Here is a 22,352-nt window from a genome sequence, read left to right on the forward strand (position 1 = left end):
AGAGGGCAGGCGAGCAGAGCAGAAGAGGAGCTCTAGAAGCAGGGCAGGAGGTGAATGGCTCTGAAAATTTGTCTCAGAACTCACAGAGACCCCCATGTGCAGGGGCCGCCCTGGGCGATGTCTGAGCCTCTGTGGTCACAGCTTCCGCTGGACAAGTTTCCACTGAAGGGACAAGGACAATGGAGCAGTGAAGGTGACCCAGCTGAGGACTGACCACATAAAGCTCATGAAGCACTGAACAGCAACTAGGCACAGGCCCCGTCTACACTCGCCTCCTCACAGCCTTCTCCATCCCCACCTGCAACAGACTCAGCACACCGAACATGCGGATTCTGGAAGGTTCTCAGGTCTTTAATTGCTCTCTGAAATTCTAGGAATTGACTTATTTAATTAACCCATCAACCTCTCATAGCAAATATTTGAGAAAACAAATTTATATTCAGATTCATATTTACAGTAGGGAAGTAAGAAGTTGCAGCTCAGTGCACATGAAGTTGAGACAGAGATGGAGACATCCAGCCCCATCTCTCTGGAACAGGAAGGATGACTGGGGAGGAAACACAGGTCAGCATGGGAACAGGGGTCACAGTGGACCCGGGAGTGGGCTGTCTCTTCACCTCCTCACATTATGCTAACAGGGATGCAGACACATTCAGATGCCTTCGCAGAAAGAGATGCCAGAGTCTCTTGAAGCCACAAAAGGGAGGCATGAAGAAATCCTGCATCTCAGTCCCACACAGGCAGCTGTCTCCGGCTACAGAAAACAACAGTCATGAACAAATTCAAGTCAGTCATGGTAAGTGATGACACTCTGAACAGCCCACCACACACTCGAAACGTCCTAATCAAAGAATCTCCATTACCCAGGCCTTTCCCCTCTGCCCCATCCCCCGCCCACTCTAGACCCCAAGAATCTCACCTTTTCAAGCCGTGAGAGACACATCAGAGCCCTGGGGACTGTCGCTGCCTGGGGTAGAACAAAAACAGGACCCGGTCAGAGCCCACAGGAGACGTGGGACAGGAGGAATTATGGGGTCGGTGAGCTCCTCCACACTCCCACCCCCACCACTTACAGGCAGCCTGAGAGTAGCTCCCTCCTTTCTCACCTGTGGGAAGAAAATGTCCTGTGAGGGGACTGGGAGGAAGCAGGGCCATGAGATCTTAGAGGAACCCCCTAGTCTGGGACCCAAGAGAAATTTCCAGAACTATGACTACAGACCCAGGACAGGATCAGGAAACATGAGGAAAGCAGGTGTGTGTCCTGGACCAACTGCCCTCCTAAGGTCTGTCCTTAGCAGGGACCTTCCCCTGACTCTTGAATGCTGGAATCAGGACCCCAACACCGTAATCATCAAGGTGATACATCCGTCCTTCATTGTCACATGTGCTGCACAAAAGAGTAAGTGCTGGCACACAGGGTCCCAGGCTGGATTAGCCGCTGTGTGGATGCTGCTTCCCAGTAATGAGGCAGGGAACACTTCTACCTGGGGCTTGAAACCCCCAGTGGGACAAGAAAACCCAGACCCCACCCCTCACCCCTTCCCTACCTGAGCTCTTCCTCCTACACATCACAGCAGCGACCACAATTCCGATGACCACAACTGCTAGGACAGCCAGGCCAGCAACAATGCCCACGATGGGGATGGTAGACTGGGAAGATGGCTCTGGGAAAGGAGGGGAAGATGAGGGGCCCTGACCCTGCTGAAGGGCTCCAGAAGGGCTCCTGCTTTGCCTGAGAAGACACACGACCCCTCATCCCCCTCCTTACCCCATCTCAGGGTGAGGGGCTCCGGCAGCCCCTCGTGCTGCACATGGCATGTGTATCTCTGCTCTTCTCCAGAAGGCACCACCACCGCTGCCCACTTCTGGAAGGTTCCATCTCCTGCTGGCCTGGTCTCCACAAGCTCGGTGTCCTGAGTTTGGTCCTCCCCATCCCGCTGCCAGGTCAGTGTGATCTCCGCAGGGTAGAAGCCCAGGGCCCAGCATCTCAGGATAGTCTCATGTTCAGAGACGGGGTGGTGGGTCACGTGTGTCTTTGGGCAGTCTGATGGGAAGAGTCAGAAAATTCAGGCGCTTTGCGTCTCTCATGAGACACTCCAGCAGCACCCATGTGACCACCCTGAGAATGGACAGGACACCTGGGGTGGGGAAGGGGGCACAGAACCCAGACACCAGCCTGGACACAGGCACCTGGGATAATCTCCTATTCCTTGGAGAGTTCTAGTCTCTGAGCGGGGAATAGCGACTTCTGGTCCTGCCCTGAGTGGAGGCCGAGGGACTCAGAAAAGCTGGAATCAGACCTTCAAACGCATTTAGTGTGAGGCAGAGAACAAGGCCTGAGAGAAAAATTCACGGTGCCCAAGGCTGCTGCAGGGGTCAAAGGGGACCCCTGATCAGTATTCTAGGGACTGTCTTCCCCTCCGTTTCCTCAGAGACGTCATCCTTTAATTGTCCTAGAGAGCAGAGGGGGCCCTCAGAGGAAACTCAGGAAAACTCATGCCATTCTCCATTCAAGGGAGGGCGACATTCTAGGGCTGATCCCCTTTTCCTCCCCTCCTCGTGGGAGGCCATCCCGGGAGACCTATAGGAGATGGGGAAGGCTCCCCACTGCCCCTGGTACCCGCGCGCTGCAATGTCTCCTTCCCGTTCTCCAGGTATCTGCGGAGCGACTCCACGCACAGGCCCTCCAGGTAGGCTCTCCACTGCTCCACCTCACGGGCCGCCTCCCACTTGCGCTGGGTGATCTGAGCCGCGGTGTCCGCGGCGGTCCAGGAGCTCAGGTCCTCGTTCAGGGCGATGTAATCCTTGCCGTCGTAGGCGAACTGGCAATACCCACGGAGAAGGCGCCCGTCGGGCCCCACGTCGCAGCCATACATCCTCTGCCAGGTGTGAGACCCTGGCCCCATCCCCGCGGTCAGCCCAGTCCCCCGAGCCCCGCCCCGCCCCGACCAACCCGCGGGGATTTTGGCCTCAACTGAAAATGAAACCGGGTAAAGGCGCCTGGGGCTCTCTCCGGTCGAAGGTCTGGGCGGGTCCCGCGGCCTCGGGGCGGATCTGCGACCCGGAGACTCGGGGCGACCCGGGCCGTCCGTGGGGGTGAGGGGTCGTGACCTGCGCCCCGGTCCGGGGTCACTCACCGTCCTCGCTCTGGTTGTAGTAGCCGCGCAGGTTCCGCAGGCTCACTCGGTCATTCTGTGCCTGGGTCTTGGCTTTCTGTGTCTCCTGGTCCCAATACTCCGGCCCCTCCTGCTCTATCAATGGCACCAGCGGCTCCACCCTCGGACTCGCGGCGTCGCTGTCGAACCGCACGAACTGGGTGTCGTCCACGTAGCCCACTGCGATGAAGCGGGGCTCCCCGCGGCCGGGCCGGGACACGGCGGTGCTGAAATACCTCATGGAGTGGGAGCCTGGGGGCGAGGAGGGGCTGAGACCCGCCCGACCCTCCTCCCGGCGCGGCTCCCCGGGTCCTGCGCCCCCGCCTGCGGTCCGCTCGCTCCTCTCCGCAGAGGCCCTTTCCCTCCCGACCCCGCACTCACCGGCCCAGGTCTCGGTCGGGGCCAGGGCCCCCGAGAGCAGCAGGAGGAGGGTTCGGGGCGCCATGGCCCGCATCTCGGCGTCTGAGGAGACTCTGAGTCCGGGTGGGTGCGTGGGGACTTTAGAACTCGGACACTGATTGGCTTCTCTAGACACGCGACACCCAATGGGAGTGGGAAGTGGGGACGCGTCACGAGTATCCTGGAAGAAGGACCCGACACAGGTTGGGAGAAGAAGTGAAACTCAGGGGAGTGGGGAATCCCCAACGCTGAGCCTCCCCAATGCAGACACGGCCCTCGGAGCCTGAGACCCTGATAGCCCCGCCCCGGACCTGGGACTTCGTCCTGATCCCTCTTCTCCTACACCAAGCCTCTTTGTCACACTGCCTGAGTCCTGGACAAGGATCTGTCTGTGGAAACCAGGGAGAGACCCCCAGGCTGCGCCCACCCCCTTCCCCTTCACTTCTCCTCCTGGAATCCCCGTCCCTGAACTGGACTCCCTGCCTCCCACTCCTTACCTCTCCCCTTGGACTCTTGTATAGGGAAACTGAGCACGGGGAACTTGATGCCAGAGAGTGAGCTCGCCTTGGGAATGGAGGTGTAGAAACAGGGGGTTTCTCTCTAAACCTGGTGAAGTTTTGTCTGAAGGCACCACATAGAGATTCTCATGGAGACCAGTTTCCTTTCTGTTTATTAACACAGTAGGTAGCGCAATATTGGCAATCTCTGAATGATTAGAATTCCAATTTGTAAAAGACCTGTGTCAAAACAGCATTACAATTAAACTCTCAAAGCTCAGAAGTTTTACTTTCCCAGACTATGGATCTGTGACTCTGGGTTGTTGCATTTAAAATTATCTTCATTCCCTACCCCGAGTTTCCCTGTGTGAGTCCAGAACATCTCCTGAATATAAAGAAGCAGGGTTTGTTACTGTCTATTACAACTGGGAGCCTGTAGTCATCACCTCAGAGTTGCGAGTGCTCCATGCAGACCCAATGCTCTTCACCAGCGCTCAAGCACTGCCTGTTTTCCTGAACTCTGCACATCCAAGCGGTGTGCATATTTTATCTGGACACTTGGTATTTTTGTAACTGTTTTTTTTTTTTTAATCATAAGGAGCCAATTAGTTTTTAGGAAGTCCAACAAAATGTATTAAATACCGAATGCAAAGAACCCCTGCTAGGCTCTTCCACTGCTTTGCAATTCTTTCCGCTGCTCCTTTTCCTCACCTCCTGCCTCTCCAGCCCTTCTGTCTGCCCCTCTCATCCCTCACACCCCCCTGCCCTTAGTCCCCGCTACTCTGTCACTCCTGAATTGTGGCACTAACACTGTCCCCTCGCCACCTGCCCATGTCTGTTCTCCCCACAGTGCTCAGCAGTCCTGCTAATGTGAGCAAGTTCGTGTCATTTCTTCACTTACTATGGCTGGATTTTGGTCTACCATGTTGCTATATGTTTTCAATTTGTCTCATATCTTTTTGTTTCTGTTCCTCCTTTACTACTTTCTTATTTGTCAAATAAACATTTTTTAGTTTATGGTTTTAATTCTCCTAGTGGCTTTTGGCTATATTTCTTTACACTAATTTTTTATTGTTGTAAGAATTGAAACCCAATTCCTTGACTTTTCATGGTGAAGTTCAGGTAATATTAAACTACATCCAGCAAAATAAAGGACACTTGTAACAGTGTAGTTTCATTTAACCTACCATTATACTATTATTGTTTTATATATTACATCAATCTATATTATATAGACTCAATGATACAGTGTAATACTTTTTGTTTTAGACAATAGCCATATGTCTTCAGGAAATTAAGAAAATGAGTGCTATCTTTTCATGTTCATCTAGTGACTTATTAAATATATTTTATGAACTATTTTGCAAATTCAATGATTAATTCCAGAGACTTTTTCAGAATTCCCTAGTGTTTTCTACATATGCAATGAAGTTGGTGACAAAGAAAGACTTTTGTTTCTTCCTTTCCTATCATTGATCTTTTTTCTTTTAAATGTGACATGTGTATGTGCATCATTTCTGTTGTTAATTGTTCCTTTCTGTATATCTGAGTCACCATCTAGTATCATTTTCCTTCACCCTGAAGCACTTACTTTAAAATTAAATGTAGTACAGGATCCCTAGGAAATTAATTTTATGGCTTTGATGATCTAAAAGTGTCTTTATTTTTGCCTCCCCTCCGCCCACCTTTTTTTTTTTTTTTTTTTTTTTTTTCTTTTTGCTTATTAGGGCATTTATGTGTAATAAAATTCACCAGTTTTAGCTGCGCTTTTTGGTGAATATTGGTAATTATTTATAGTCGTGTAACTACCACACTGCCCAGTACAGAAACACCGAATGCAAAGAATCCCCTGCTAGGCTCTTCCACTGCTTTAGAGTCCTTTCCTCTGCTCCTTTTCCTCACCTCCTGCTTCCCCAGCCCTTCTCTCTGCCCTCTTCCCTCACGCCCTCCTCTCCCCTTAGTTCCCACCACCCAGTTACTCCTGAATTGTGGTGCTGTAGAGAACCGTTTCTTTTCCCTAAAAACTTTTCTTTCTGCCCCTTTCTATTTAATCCTTGCCTCCCACCCTCACCCCTTCCCTTCATTCAACCACCGCTCTGTTTTCTGTCACTGCAATAGTGAAATTTCCAGAATTTCATGGACATGCAATCGTATGTTATGTAGTCCTTCGTTTGGTCTCTCCCTTAGCATAGCGATGTTTGAGATGATGCCATTCATTCATTTTTGTTGCTGAGCAGCTGCTGAGTATTGCTGGAATCCCAGTTTATTCACTGGTTTCTCTGTTCTCTAGTTGATAGACATGTGGATTACTCCAGCTAGGGTTTGTTATTAATGAAGCCACTATAAATAACTGCTTACAAGTGTGGCCTTACATTTTTATTTCTTTTGGATAAATACATATTTGTGGAATTGCTGGGCCATGTGGTAATAGATGGGTAACTGTATAAGAAATTGCCATACCGCTTTACAAATTGCCACATTTTTCGCATTCCTACCAGCAATATCAGACATTCCTATTTTTTCCATATTCTTGACAGTATTTAGACTTATCAAATATCTTTTTAACTTTACCTATTCTAGGTGATGTGTGATGGTTTCTCATTGTTGTTTTAACTTGCACTTCTTTGATGACTAGTTTGCTATCTTTTCATGTTCATGTAAGTGACTTATTAAATATATTTTATGAACTATTTTGCAAATTCAATGATTAATTCCAGAGACCTTTTCAGAATTCCCTAGTGTTTTCTACATGTGCAATTAAGTTGGTGACAAAGACTTTTGTTTCTTCCTTTCCTATCTATTGATCTTTTTTCTTTTAAAATTATTTGTATTTGGTAGAGATGAGGTCTCACTATCAGGCTGGACTCAAACTCCTGAACTCAAGTGATCCTCCCACTTCAGCCTCCCAAAATGCAGGGATTACAGGCATGAGCCACCATACCTGGTCCTTCTATTGGTTTCTTATTTCATTTTCTTGCCATGTTGCACTGGTTTGGATGCCTCTTAGGAGTTTAAACAAGAATGATGAGAGCTCACATGTATGTTTACAAGGAAATTAAACAAATTTACAAGAAAAAAAAAAGACCTATCAAAAATTGGCAAAGATATGAACAGACACTTCTCAGAAGAAGAAACATATGAAAAAAAGCTCAATATCAATGATCATTAGAGAAAAGCAAATCAAAACCACAATGATGTACTATCTCCTGCCAGCCAGAATGGCAATTATTAAAAAGTGAGGAAACAATAGATGCTGGTGAGGCTGTGGAGAAATAGGAATGCTTTTCCACTGTTGGTGGGAATGTAAAATAGTTCAACCATTATGGAAGATGGTGTGACCATTCCTCAAAGATCTAGAACCAGAAATACTATTTGACCCAGCAATCCCATTACTGGGTATATACCCAAAGGAATATGAATCATTCTACTATAAAAACACATGCACACGTATGTTTATTGCAGCACTATTTTCAATAGCAAAAACATGGAATCAACCCACATGCCCATCAATGATAGTCTGGGTAAAGAAAATGTGGTAGATATACACCATGGAATACTACACAGCCATAAAAAGGAATGAGTTCATGTCCTTTGCAGGGACATGGATGAAGCTCAAAGTCATCCTCAGCAAACTAACATGGGAACAGAAAACCTAACACCACATGTTCTCACTCTTAAGTGGGAGGTGAACAATGAGAACACATGGACACAGGGAGGGGAACAACACACACCAGGGCCTGTTGGGGAGTCGGGGGCGAGAGGAGGGAACTTAGAGGATGGGTGAATAGGTGCAGCAAACCACTATGGCAGACTATACATATGTAACAAACCTGCACGTTCTGCACATGTATCTGGAACTTAAAGCAAAATAAAATAAATTAAATAAAAAAAGAAAGTGCATGACTTACATGTACACATATGTTCATTGAAGCACTATTCACAATAGCAAAGACTTGGAATCAACCTAAATGCCCATCAATGGTAGACTGGATAAAGAAAATGTGGCACATATACACCATAGAATACTATACAGCCATAAAAAAAGAATGAGATTATGTCCTTTGCAGGAACATAGATGGAGCTGGAGGCCATTATTCTTAGCAAACTAACGCAGGAACAGAAAACTATATACCACATGTTCTCACTTATAAGTGGGAGCTAAATGATGAGAATACATGGGCATGCAGAGGGGAACAACACACACTGGGGTCCACTTGAGGGCAGAGGGTGGGAGGAGGGAGAGGATCAGGAAAAATAGCTAATGGGTACTAAATCTTAATACTTGGGTGGGTACTGATGGGTAGAGAAATAATTTGTACAACAAAACCCCATGACACAACTTTACCTATATAACAAACCTGCACATGTACCCCTTAACTAAAAATAAAAGTTAAATTAAAAAAAAAAAAAGAAAGTTCATGTCTGGAAAGAGCATATGGTTGGGTTCCATGTTTTTTTTAAACCAAGTCACACAATCTCTGCCCTTCATTGGAGTGTTGATTCATATAGGTTTTTGTCATTATTGATATGATAAGTTTTACGTCTACCATGTTATTTTCCCGGTTTTTGTTTCTCTGTTCCTCTTGTCCTGATCAATGACTTTTTATTAGAAACCATAGAAACAAAAGAAAGTAGAATAACATCTTTAAAGTGCTGGAAGACAAAAAGATCAACTAAGAATTCTATATCCAGCATAGATGTCATTCAAGGATAGGCAAATGAGCTATTTCAGGTAAAAGAAAATTAAGAGAATTTGTCACCAGCAGATCTGTACAATTACAATTGGTAAAGAAAATTCTTCAGACTAGAGGCAAATGATATCAGGTGGAAAATGAGATTATCAAAAAAGATGAAGATGATCAAAAATGGTAAATATTGAGCTAAGCGCAAAAGGCTATCTTGCTCCCCTCATTTATTCTTACTTTATATACATAGAACTGTTTAAAGATAAGAAAAAGTTTTTTATCGTGGGACTTACAACCTATATAGATATATTACACATAATATCTATACCATAAAAGATGGACATTTTGTAAAGGATAAATGGTTGCAATATTTCTATATTTATGGGCACTAGTACATTATTAACTGAAAGTAGACTGTGAAATGTTAAGAATGAGTTAAGTTCTGAAGGAAATTGAGACACAAAAACCATTCAAAAGATCAACAAATCTCGGAGATGGTTTTTTGAAAACAAATCCTAGCCAGTCTTGAGTCTCATCATCCTACGATTTCAGAACTATCGTGAATATAAAAGTGATCAAAGAACAGTCCTGCCCAGAAAGAGGAGTTATCCCTAAATATGGTGGTCCTGGGACAGCTGGCCCTCCCTGCTGGACCTCTTCCACATGGACGCTTTCTGCAGTGACTTTGTTGCCTTGCTCTTCCACTCTACCCAGTGTCCTGACCCAAGAGACAAGGGGCGTCTGCTGCTGTGTCCACATGTGGAGAAGGAAACCTTGATGGTGTCAGTACATTACAAGCTGGGCATGACAGCTCACCCCTGTAATCCCAGCAATTCAGGACACTAAGGCAAGAGGATTGCTTGAGATCAGGAGTTGGAGACCAGCTTGAACAACATTGTGAGACCCTCATCTCTAAAAGATATAAAAATAAGTAAGCTTAGCTGGGCACGGTGGTGGGCCCTTGTATTCCCAGGTATTGGGGAGGCTGAGATGGGAAGATCCCTTGGGCTCATGGATTCAAGTCTGTAGTGAGCTGTGATCGCATCACTGGACTCCAGCCCAGACCACAGAGTGGGATCTTGACTCAAAAAACAACAACAACAACAAACGTTGTAAACCTTTGCTCACCATGGGTTATTTTATTTATTATTTATTCAATGTGTATTTTGATTTTATTTTACTGGCAGCACAATAAACCAGGACATGCTGAAACTAGATATCACATCCACTTTCCAGTGTTAAAAAGCCTAGTCCAGGCAGGTGAGAAGGAGACAGTCCCCATTAGCACTGAGGATTCAGGGAGAATGAGATGGGCTGGGCAGGAAGGTTTTTTTGTTTGTTTGTTTGTTTTCTATGAACAAGTGTAACTTTTCATTATAATAGAGTTGTTTTTATTAAAGAAATACATGAAAATAGTTAAGTAAAATCAAATGGCTCCAAAAGTCTTACAATGAAAACAACGGTCCTGCCAGTTGTCCTTTCCAGAGGCAAGCACTTTTCATTCTCTTAGTTTTTCCTCCTGGTAGTTGCCTTCATGGGTTTTTCCAAATTATTATTTTTTTAGTTTTTCAAGTGGGTGCATATATTAATACATGTAATTTTTAAAAAACCTCTTCAGTTTATAATGCATCCTAACAGTCCCCTGCCCCATCCCTCCTAATTCTCCAGAGCAATGACTTTTAACTCTTTTAGCAATGTCTTCTATTTTTTTCCTCACATAACTGCTTAGTCATTTCTTGATTATTTTATCCATTCTATAGTGATTTCTTGATATGACAGATGAGGATTTAGCTCTTACACCATCACTACCTTCACTTTTCCCCCCATATTATCCCAAAGTAGTTACCAGATTTAGGGACTAAGTAGTCACCACATCATTATGAGTATGTACATATTGCTCATTGTTGAGAAAAACAGAGTATTATGCTCTTACTTCCTGTCCTGTACTTCCTTCTGCCCTAGAATTAATGATTGCCTAACCACCCTTCCCTTTTTTTTTTTTTTTCTAACTTTTGCTTTATCTTCAATGAACTTCTTTCCAAATGCCCCAAATCTGGCAATAACCTATTATTATTTTTAAGAGAAGGGACTCTCACTATGGTGGCCAGGCTGGTCTGGAAATCTTGGGCTCAAGCCTACCTCTTGCTTAGCCTCCTGAGTAGCTGGACTACAGGCATGGGCCTTTCCACCCAGCTAACCTATTAATATTTTTACTGTTTCTTTTTAAAGCCAGCTCCATAGCTGGAATATTTCCTGTGTTGGATCCTATTTGCTGGATCCATGTCATTCTCTGCGTTGTCTACTCCTTCATTTTGCTGGAGTATTTTCTCCAATAGCTTCCCAACAAAGGGTACATGGAGGTAACCCCTGAGTCTTTGCATGCCTAAAAATGTATTATTTTACCTTCACCCTTGATTATTTGGCTGAATATAGATTTATAAGTTGAAAATAACTTTCTTTCTAGAATTCTGAAGGCATGGTTCCATTGTTTGCAGCTTCTTTTTTGAGACAGGGTCTCTTCTGTCACCCAGGCTGGAGTGCAGTGGCACAATCACAACTCACTGCAGCCTCAAACTTGCAGCCTCAATTGATCCTTCCATCTCAGCCCCCTGAGTAGATGGGACTACAGGTGTGCACCAAAATGCCCAGCTAACTTTTGTATTTTTTGTAGAGATGGGGCTTCACCATGTTGCCCAAGGTGATCCCAAGGTATCTGCCTGTCTCTGCCTCCCAAAATGCTCAGCCACTGTGTTACAGGCGTGAGCCACTGTGCCTGGCCAGTTTTTCTTTTATTCTCTCTCTACTTCCTTCATTTCTCAAAGGCATCTCAAACTCAGTGGGCCCAAAACCCAGGTCAAACTCCATCAGAATATCCTGCTACTTCCAACTTTAAAATATATATATCTTAAATCACAGTTTCTTACTACATGCAACCCTTTGGTTCAAACTACCATCATCCCTCACTTGAACATGGAATTGGTTTTCCTGCTTCTGTATTTTTTTAAAACATAAAATATTTCAAATAAACCATGTGTGGCTTTATACTTTTTATCTACATAAAAAGAATAAAGATCTGCCAGGTGCGGTGGCTCACGCCTGTAATCCTAGCACTTTGGGAGGCCGAGGCGGGCAGATCACTTGAGGTCAGGAGTTCGAGACCATCCTGACCAACATGGTGAAACCCCGTCTTCACCAAAAACACAAAATTAGCCGGGTATCGTGGCGCGCGCCTGTAGTCCCAGCTACTTGGGAGCCTGAGGCAGGAGAATTGCTGGAACTTGGGAAGTCAGAGGTTGCAGTGAGCTGAGGTCACGCCATTGCACTCTGTCAGGGTAACAAGAGTGAAACTCTGTCAAAAAAAAGATATGAAAAGCTTATATACATAAACATGGAATTGCTTTAAGTGTTTGCCATTCACTGTTCCCACGCATGCCAGCAGCTTCTTGCTGCAAACACCTGGGACTTGCTATAGAGCAGCTGGAGTACGTTCCACCCACACACAGGACAGGGAGCTGACAACCAAGGAGTGGGGGATCAATACTCCAGCTTTCTCCCCTCTGTTTCCCTGTATCTCAGCAGTATGGAGCTTGTTACCAATGAGAACCTGCTCACTGACTTTAAACTGGTTTTCTTAACTTCTCAGTACCATTTCTCCATACCTCATTTGATGATTTCTGGTAAGACCTACCAAATAAACTGCTTTCACTGAAATTGCAGTCTTGGAACCTGCTTTGGGTTCCCCAAAAGACAGAAATATATTCATTTTCCCATCACTGGACTTCCAGGTTGTTTTCAATTTTTCACTGTTACAAACAAGGCTGCAACATTTGTGTGCAAACCTCTGGGTATACACGTAAGAAGCTTTCGCTATTTCCCACTAGTGAAACTGCTCAGTTGAAGAGTATGTGCATCTTCATCTTTAAGAAATACTACCAACATTTGAAAAGGCTGACAATGTCAAGGACTGGCAAGAGTCCCATATGTGATGGGTGTGGAATGGCAGCTCACTGTAGCAGGTGTTGGGGACTCAGTCAGGGTCTTGGAGAGGCATTTAGTTATAGCAAGAATGTTTCATAAATGGTATGTGATATATTCAAGATTAGTGGGGAGTAAAAACACATTGCTTAGAAATAATTATCCATAGATCTAAAGTCAACAAAAGTCTTTTTTTTCTAATGTAAAAATATATACTTTTTTTTCCAGAGGGAGGGGGAACAACTTAAACCAGAAAACACCTTCCTGTTAATCATTCTTCTCATGTACTTCAAATTTGTACTTAATGACTTTCTCCTCCTGGACATCAGAGAGAACACCTGGGTATTCTGGCAGAAGTCATATTTCTCCAAATCAATTTCTGGAAAAAACGTGTCACTTTCAAAGTCCTGCATAATCCTTGTCACAAATAGTTTAAGATGGCTTGGGTGATTCATGGCTTCCTTATAAACAGAACTGCCACCAACTATCCAAATCATGTCTACTCTATTTGCTAATTCTGATTGTTTAGTAAGTTTTAAGATCTCATCCAGACTTTTGGCAAGAAAATGAGCTCCTTGTGGAGGTTCCTTGAGTTCTCTGCTGAGAACTAAATTCATTCTATCCATTAAAGGTTGATTCTTCTCAGGCTTGGAGAACGAGGTCTTCCTACACATAACACCAGATTCTGTTTACCTTCTACTGAAGAGTTTGTGTCATTCTCTGGAAATACCTAAATTCATTCCTGAGCGGCGGCCCGGGCAGGTCCCCGTTCTTGCCATTACCCATGTTCTGGGACACAGCGACGATGCAGTTTGGCAAACGAACCATGACAGCAGCGATGAGCACTTCTGAGCCCGCCCGCTACACCAGAACGCGCGACCAAGATTGGCGGGAAGGTTTTTACTTTGAACCTGGAGGATGAGCAATGACATCCCTCTCTCCACCTCAAAGCTCGTCCTGGGCATCCACCTCCTGGGAGCAGAAGCAGCGCAGCAGCATCGTCACCTGGTGGTCCATGCGCTTCCTTTTGCAGATCGCGCACAGCCCTGAGACCCACCTCTCTTTTCCATGCACTTGGGATTTCTTCACTGAACACCAGCCTGAGTCAACTTTCCTGTAAAGTAAAAGAAGCGTGAGGTTGGTGGGGCAGGAATGGTGTCATCTCCACCTTTGGCGAGATCCCTGTCACCGTGTTCAGGGGAAGGGCCAGGCCTTACTCCCCATGCAGAGAGGAGGCTCTGGCCGTGAAGGCGCCTGTGGAGAGGTGAGGACCCGCTCCCTCTACACTGATGGCCAAGAGCCTGCAGACGGCGGGGAAGGCTTCCCCTCAGCTGTGTCCTATCAGGTTCTTCCAGGAGTCAAGGAGTAGACCTGCATATTGCCTCTGGTGATGTGAGCTGCATGCACACCTAGAAGTGAGGTCACCCCTGCTGGGGGTCCTGGGGCTGCTGGTTGTTCTGGGTGTTCAGAGGGAAGATGGGGAGAGGGCTTTGTGCAAAACAGTAACCGTACTCTATAAATTATTTTTTCATTAGCTTTTGTGTCATAAAATAAAATGTAGGACTCCAAAAGGAAAAAGAAACGGTCTAAAATTTGTGTCCTTGAATAAAAAGTGAACACCCATTAACCACTAGGGATAGACGTTTGCGGAGAAAACCAGAAGCCCCATCATTTGCCCCAGCTCAGCAATAAACTCTTTCCTCCCCCAAATAAAAATACATCCTGACTTTTACGATCATCATTTCTTTGTTCTATTTTATACTTTTATCATCCAAAATTATAATTTAGTTTTACCTTTAGAAATATGCTTTTATTCCCTTTTATTCTATAGATTATTTCTTGAAATTTATATTGTGTGGTAGAGCTTCCCATAGTGTGCATTTTGCTGATTGCTCCCCAAGACATTGTTTAATATGTGTTTTTATTATCTGTATTGCCTCTAAATTGGTAATTGGCTATGGAGATCAGCTTCTATTCAGGCTTGGTTTCTTTCTCACTTGTACTTGTTTGATGGTGCTGTATTGTGTTCTTCCATCAAGAGGAAGAACCTCACATTAGTTTTTTGTTTTATTGTGTTGTTAATCGCCATTGCTGTTCAATGGTTAAATCTGTTAATTCATGATGGGTTGCAAAAGAGTTATTATAGTCTCAGTCTCTCTTTCCTTCCTCATTTATTATCTGAATAATTTATAAGTAAGAGATTCACCCTCCTCTACTGTTTGTTTACTACTAGAAACTTGTTTACGAGAGACTAAGCCAAGCATCTACTCACCTATGACCCAGCAATAGCACTCTTAGTTATCAACCAATAAAAATGCATGTATGTGTGTGCCAAAATATATGAAAATATTATTCATAGCAGCATGATGTGTAAAATCTGGATACAACACAGTTGTCTATCAACAGTGAAGGGACAAGAAACGTGAGCTATTTATAAAGTGGAGCATTGGACAGCCATGGGAGTGAATAGGCTACGACAACCACACACAGTGAGATGATGAGACCCAGGGGCATGATGGTGACTGTATAATGCCATTCAACTGGAACTGGCAGAACTCATCTGTGTTAGAAATCAAGAGTGGCTACTCCAGGGTGGGCAGGGTGGTTTATGACTGATTAGGACCCAAAGGTGTTTCCGGGAGGCTGTGACTGGTGTACTTTGATGTGGGTGTTGTTTGCCCGAGTGTTCACTTTGTGAAACTCCACTGCCCATTTGTGGATTGTCCTCCTTTCTCCATGCGTGTTGCCCTTCACTCAAATATACTTTGCTGATGTTTTGAAGCAATTCTATCTACGCTAAGAAGAATTGCTCCTACAGCACATCCTTGGAAATGCTGGATTGAAAAAATTAGTGCAATTGTTTTTAATTCCAGGAAATAAATACATATAAAGAGGAAAATCTACAACAAGAGCAGTAGGCTTGGGAGTTGACACCAGAACAGCTTTGGAAATGGCTCTCGAGCCAGGAACTAGGAAGCAAACCCAAACAAGCCCATGGGAGTTGGGGGTTGTGAAATGATGCCCAGTAGTGCATGAATGAATGAGTCATGGGCAGTGGCTCATGGCTTGGCTGGCCAGTCACGAACTTGAGGAAAATAGAGTTGGAAAATTGGGAGGTACAGGAGAGAGGTACGCATAGACCTGTTGCCATAGGCTGAGTGTGTGAAGATAGTGGTTTTGTGTGGATGCCCACCAGAGGGTCTTTAAGGGGATGGGGCTCCCTGTAACCAGGTGGGCAAGATGGCTTGATGGACGATGCCACTCAGCCACACAGGCCTTGCTCATGGAGTCCCTGCACAAAGTGGCCACAGTGGCTGGGATGGACACTGCATGGGCACAGCAATTGAGTCGCCACTCACCAAGGCTGACCTGGCAGTTACCACTGCTAAGGGCCCAGCTCACTAAAAGTAGCTGTTTCTTTGGACAGAGAAATAAAACAGACAATGGTAATTAAGAATAAAATAACATTATGGTAGATAAATATGCCACTAAAGATATAGTAGAGGTTTAAATAATTTTGAAACTATGAACAAGATTATGTCAATGGGAAGGACGTACTACAAGTAAAGAAGTTAAAACAGTTGTAAAACTTTATTTCCCTTCAGGCGTATCCAGACTGTTTTACAGATAAGTTCCACCAAAACTTCGAAGAAGGTTACTGAACTTACACGTAATATTCAAGAGAATGAGGAAACATAGAGAAAGCCAGTAAACTCATTATCATTTATGCATAAATAACATTGATTCTAAAGCCATCTAGGGAATACATAAGAGAAAAGCATGATAAGATAATCACTTCTAAGCAATTAGAGGTACAAATACTGAGAAAAATAGTACTAGATTGTGTCCACCAATGAGCTATAAACAAACTAAATATCCTGCCCAGGTTATTCATCCCCAGAATACAAGAATATTTACACTTTAAATCTGTAATGCATTTTACCACTTGATTAAAGAATGAAAGACAGAGATAATCCCATTTTATTAGATGCAGAAATTACTGCAGATGAAATTCAACACTCCATCTCACCCACATTTCTTCAGTTATCTCCACTTCTAAGAACTTGTGATCAGTACTCACTTTGGCAGCACGTATATTAAAATAGGAATGATACAGAGAAGATCAGCATGGCCCCTGCACAAGGGTGGCATGCAAATTCATGAAGGATTCCATATTTTTAAACTCTCAATAAACTAGGTATTGAAGGAACATACCTCAAAATAATAAAAGTCATCCATGACAAACTCACAACCAGTATCATACTGAATGGGCAAAAGCTGGAAGCATCCCTCCTTAACACCAGCACAAGGCAATGATGCCCTCTCTCACCACTCCTGTTCAACATAGTATTGGAAGTTCTGGCCAGGGCAATCAGGTAAGAGAAAGAAAGGATATTCAAATAATAAGAGAGGAAGTCAAATTGTCTTTGTTTGCAAATGACATGATCCTATATCTAGAAAACCCCATTGTTTCAGCTGAAAAGCTTCTTAAGCTGATAAGCAACTTCAGTAAAGCCTCAGGATACAAAATCAATGTGCAGAAGTCACAAGAATTCCTATACACCAACAATAGACAAGCAGAGAGTCAAATTGTGAATAAACTCCTATTCACAATTGCTACAAACAGAATAAGATGCCTAGGAATACAGCTCACAAGGGAATTGAAGGACCTTTTCAAGGAGAACTACAAATCTCTGCTCAAGTAAGTCAGAGAGAACACAAACAAATGGAAAAACACTCCATGCTCACGGTTAGAAAGAATCAATATCGTGACAATGGCCATACTGCCCAAGGTAATTTATAGATTCAATGCTAATCTCATTAAAATACCATTGGCATTTTTCACAGAATTAGAAGAAACTATTTTAAAATTCATATGGAACCAAAAAGAGCTTGTATAGCCAAGACAATCCTAAGCAAAAAGAAAAAAGCTGGAAGCATCATGCTACTCCACTTCAAACTATACAACAAGGCTACAGTAACCAAAACAGCATGGTACTGGTACAAAAACAGACACATAGACCAATGGAACAGAATAGAGAACTCAGAAATAAGACCACACATGTACAACTAGGAGACTTCAGTGACCACACACAACAAAGAATACAGTCTATACAAAAATAGTTTAGAAAATGTAATTTTCAGAGTTGCCACATTATAATATTAAAAATGTCTAGTTTTCAACTTCAAAAAACTTGAGTTATGCATGTATGAAAGTATGACTCATTCACAGGAAAAGCAATGGAAAGAAATTGTTCCTGAAGAAGGCCAAGCACTGGACTGACTTATTAGACGAAGACTTTAAATCAGCTGTCTTAAACATAGCTAAAGAGCTAAAGGAAATCATGGACAAATAACTAAAGAAAATCAGGAGAACTATGTTTCACTAAATAGCAGAAATCAATAAATAATTGTGAAAAGGAAGCAAATGGAAATTCTGGAGCTGAAATATACAGGAAGCAAAGTGGAAAATTCACTGGAGGGCTTCAAGAGCAGATTTTAGTATGCAGAATGAAGAATCAGTAAACACAAACAAACACCAATTGAAATTGCCCATTTGAGGAGCAGAAGGGAAAAAAATATGAAGAAAAATGAACAGAAGAGATATGAGAGACAACACCAAGCATATGCAATTTGGGAGTCTCCAGAATAGAGAAGAAAGAAGGGGAGGGAAAGAGTATTTGAAGAAATAATGACCCCAAACTTCTGAAATTTTATTAAAAACAGGAATCTGGGTATCCAACACACTGAAACATTTAAAGTAGCAGTAATTCAAAGATGTCCACACTGAGAGACATTATAATGAAACTGTCAAAAGTTAAAGACAAACAGAGTGTCTTGAAAACAACAAGACAAGGGACTCGTCCAGTACAAGGATCCTCCATGAGATTAACAGCCAAGTGTTCTTCAGAAACCATGGAGTTCAGAAGACACTGGCATGACAAACTTAAAGTTCAGAAAGAAAAATAAATCCTGTCAACTGACAGTTGTATATTTGGCAAAACTCCCCATCAGAAATAATGGAGAAATTCAGACATGCACAGGTAAATAAAAGCTGATGGGATTTGTCTCTAGTAAATCTATTCCACAATTAATGCTAAAAGGAGTGCTTCACACTGAAATAAATGGACATTAGATGGCAACTTGAAGTCATCTGAAGCAAAAAAGTACACAGTTAAAAGTAACTTCATGGGTAAATAGAAAAGCAAGTATCTTTTGGGGGGTGGTAATTTGTAACTCCTCTTTTGTTTTCTCTATTTAATTTAAAAGAAAATGCCCATCAACTGATGAATGGATAAACAACATGTAGTCTATTCTACAATGGAATATTACTTGACCATAAAAAGAATAATGTACTGATACATGCTACAACTTGGATGAACCTTGAAAACATGTCAAATGAAAGAAGCCAGTCACAAAAGGCCATATATTGTATGATTCCGTTTTAATAAAATATTCAGAAGAAGAAAATCTAGAGAGACAGAAACTGGGTTAATGGTGCCAGGGGCTGCTAGCAGGGGAGAGTGGAAGGTGACTGCTTAACGGGTACAGAGTTTCCTTCTAGGGTGGTGAAAATGCTCTGGAACTTACTAGTGATTATGGCTACATAATGTTGTGTACCTACTAAATGTTACTGCATTGTACACTTAAATGGTTACAATGGCAAATTTTGTGTTTATGTGTATTTTATCACAACAAAAAAGAGGCTGGCAAATATATTCCAGGTTTGCTTGGGAATCTGCCCGTCTGTCTTGTCCCCTCAGGATTTCATTTCTTATTCAGAGCTCACCCTTGCTCTTCTGCAAGTAGAAAGCCTCCTTTCAGAACACGGTCCAAGATCAGCCAGGTCCAAACTCCAAAATAACTTTCTGTCTTGGATCCAAATGGTCAGATGCAACTCTGGGACTAACTTCAGGGGAAGTTAGGAGATTATCCAAATAAGATGATGCACTGGGAGGGACGATGTTTGGCTTTAATGTTAGGGAAGTTTGCATTTCTAAAAAGGATCCTGTTCACCAGTGAATATATGGTTTTTGTCTGTGCAGGATGGAGTTCTCAGCAGAGGAATGAAAGACAACCCTAAGAACTTGATACACCTCATGGGTAGCTGACTGACCCACCCATCTGCCACCCCTAGCTGAAGGAAGCAGCTAGACTCTACCCTTCATCCACCCTTCAGTTGTATTCCACTGGACATGGACCCTCTACAAGTGTAGGCGTTCCTGGGTCTCAGCTGCTCTTCTGCTGTTGAGGAGTCTCCAGTGGTGTGGCTCATGCCTAGATGGGCCCTGCAGGAGGCTGAGTGTCTCCAAATTCTCAAGGCTGATATTCAGTGAACCCAGACCAAGCCTCAAAGTACACAGGGGCTCAGATTTTCATCTATGAAGTGGAGGAATCCATCTCCCTCCTTCAGGTGTAGTGTTAATTGTATATATACATTATACATATGTAATATATATATAGACACACACATTTATACACGAACACATACATGACAATCCGTAATCTATATATTGATGGTGTTCTTAGTGTTGCCTTTATTGCTCAGCTGAACTCTATAACCAAAAATTGGATCATGGATTGTGAAGGAAGAACTCATTTCTTTTCTCTGGTGGAGCACTCAGTAGGCATTTCTGCCCTTTGGGTTCAAATGAGAAAGCAGATTTAGCCTGAGGCAGAAAGAAGATTGTGACTATTATTATTATTATTATTATAGAGATAAGGTCTTGCTATGTTGCCCAGGCTGGAATGCAGTGACTATTCACAGCTGTGATCATAGTGTCCTACATCCTTGAACTTCTGGGCTCCAGCAATGTTCCTGCGTCAGCCTCCTGGGTTGCTGGACTACAGGTGCATGCCACCTTGTCTGGCCTCATTTCATTGCTATTTTACTTCAAATGCTTTATTTTAAATGTTAAAATATATGTTTTTATATTGGAAAAGTGAAACCGTATTTGATCACAGAAGACTTTAAAATGCACAGATAGAAACATCACCTAGGCCTTTCTTTAAAAAAATCACTGCTATTATATTGTTGAACCTTTGTAGACTGCAGTGCAAATGTTGGTCCCTGGACCTGTCTTGTGCAGTGGTGCTGATTTTCATTTTGTTATTTTCTATATATGTATTTTTATATATGCTGTCATTTTGCAAAGTTGCATTAATATGTTAAGGGTTATCTTGGATGTTGCTTTTGGAATGTATTATTATACAAGTAGTTTCCCATGTTATAAGCTCTGAATAAAGTTTACATACTTTTACAAGCCACATCCCACTTCAGATAAGAAGACGTAACCCAACTTCTTTTGGATCCATCTGCTTTCATTTCGTCTTGTTGTAAATAATGTTTTAACAAGCATCTTTATATAGACAGATTCTTCTATGTTTGGAATTTTAGAAAATTCATAGGATACTCAAGTGATAAACATTAGGACACAGACTTTTAAACATTTTTAATTATTTTCATCACATTGTCACATTGCTTCTCTAAATCGTCATACAGACATATTCCACCTCACCTTTCAGGGCATGCTAGGACTCAAGGCTATTTACGGATCTGGAATCATAGAGGGGTGTTGGGGGTAAATGTTGAGTGGAATCACAGGGTCTTAAGGGCAACTACCTCAGAGAAGACCATTACCTTTTCATTAGGGAAAGCTGGATTAACTTCGCCAAATGTGGTTGAATGAAACTGGCAAGTAATTCTCAGAGGAATTCAGGAGTTCAGTGTCTTTAGCTTCATTAGGATCTGCCCAGATGTCCCCATTCTGATTTTCAGGATCCCATTCATTCCGAATCAATGCCTTCACTTAAATAACAGATAGTCTTTAAGTTTGGGATTTGTTTTGTGTTGTAATTTAGCCACCCACAGAATAAGATGCTGTGTTTATTTTTCAGAAATTTCAGCCCTGAAGCTACAAGAGATTAGGATTTCATTCAAAGGAAACATAGAAACTTTTAGGTGATTTATGTGACTCATGAGCTGGAAGTTTGCAGCCCTGAGTTCATCTTTTTCTTTCCCCATTTTGTCCAGCACAATTGGCAAAAATTAGCTAATCACCTTATAATAGCTAGTTTAACAAAGTCTTCTAAGGTCTCAAATACACAGTCACCCTTATAAGTATTTGATTAGGTCTATCCAATGGTGATATTCTGAGTATTCACACTCTCTGTACTAATGGAAGTAGAGTCATTTGTGCCTTTAAATCCAAATAGATTAGAGAAACAATTCAAGAAACCCCCCTACCAAATTCAGTACATTCATTCTTAAAATTCTGTTCCAGTGTCCCTGTGCCCCAGTAAGCTAGGCTGGGCATGGTCTGAGGCTTGGTGGGCCAAGGACAGCTGGCTCAGCTGGGGTGCACTATGCAATGGTGGGTCAGCAGCCCAGAATGGTGCTGGATTTATGGGCACCAAGCCCATTTGGGAGTTGCACACACTCAGTCGGGCTCCAGTGGCCCCCAGGCTTCTAAGGGGCACTCTCCTCCTGCTAGTGCCAAGCTAAGCTGTGGGGAGCAGCATGCCTGTGCATGCTGCCTGAGAAACTGCAGCCCCAGCCCCTGCCACAGACACCCTGGCCTGCACCCTAGTGCTTTGTATGGCTGTGGCTATTCAGCCGCTACTTCTGATCCCCTAGGACT

The 22,352-nt window shown here is 43.3% G+C and overlaps 1 protein-coding gene, 1 non-coding gene and 1 pseudogene across 6 annotated transcripts; 1 reads left to right on the plus strand and 2 right to left on the minus strand.

The window, feature by feature from the left end:
* Nucleotides 1-330: 330 nt before the first annotated feature.
* Nucleotides 331-3,678, minus strand: LOC129038113 (class I histocompatibility antigen, Gogo-B*0103 alpha chain). Of its 5 annotated transcripts, none has more exons than XM_054490696.2 (8): nt 3,537-3,678; nt 3,138-3,407; nt 2,621-2,896; nt 1,769-2,044; nt 1,548-1,664; nt 1,074-1,106; nt 920-967; nt 331-754 (listed from the first exon to the last, which is right to left on the minus strand). In XM_054490696.2, the coding sequence occupies exons 1-7, from the start codon at nt 3,607-3,609 to the stop codon at nt 924-926; spliced, it is 1,089 nt and encodes a 362-aa protein (XP_054346671.2). In that variant the 5' UTR covers nt 3,610-3,678; the 3' UTR covers nt 331-754; nt 920-923. The 5 variants fall into 5 exon arrangements, with proteins under 5 accessions (XP_054346671.2, XP_054346674.2, XP_054346673.2 ...); XM_054490699.2 differs by having other exon boundaries at nt 3,138-3,295; nt 3,537-3,648; XM_054490698.2 differs by having other exon boundaries at nt 920-1,106.
* A 9,300-nt stretch (nt 3,679-12,978) lies between these two features.
* On the minus strand, nt 12,979-13,539 carry LOC129038851 (dihydrofolate reductase-like; annotated as a pseudogene).
* A 3,245-nt stretch (nt 13,540-16,784) lies between these two features.
* Nucleotides 16,785-16,891, plus strand: LOC129039663 (U6 spliceosomal RNA). The gene has a single exon (XR_008503386.2). It is a non-coding gene; the product is annotated as a U6 spliceosomal RNA (small nuclear RNA).
* The last annotated feature ends 5,461 nt before the right edge of the window (nt 16,892-22,352 follow it).

Source organism: Pongo pygmaeus, chromosome 5 (genome assembly GCF_028885625.2).
Source record: "Pongo pygmaeus isolate AG05252 chromosome 5, NHGRI_mPonPyg2-v2.0_pri, whole genome shotgun sequence".
NCBI lineage: Eukaryota > Metazoa > Chordata > Mammalia > Primates > Hominidae > Pongo > Pongo pygmaeus.

Coding starts and splice junctions, on each gene's coding strand:
- LOC129038113 (XM_063666948.1), bottom strand. CDS start 3,609: ATGCGGGCCATGGCGCCCCGAACCCTCCTCCTGCTGCTCTCGGGGGCC. Junction 2,045..2,620: donor GGAGACATTGCAGCGCGCGG/GTACCAGGGGCA, acceptor TCTTCCCATCAG/ACTGCCCAAAGACACACGTG. Junction 1,107..1,547: donor GTGTAGGAGGAAGAGCTCAG/GTAGGGAAGGGG, acceptor TTCTTCCCACAG/GTGAGAAAGGAGGGAGCTAC.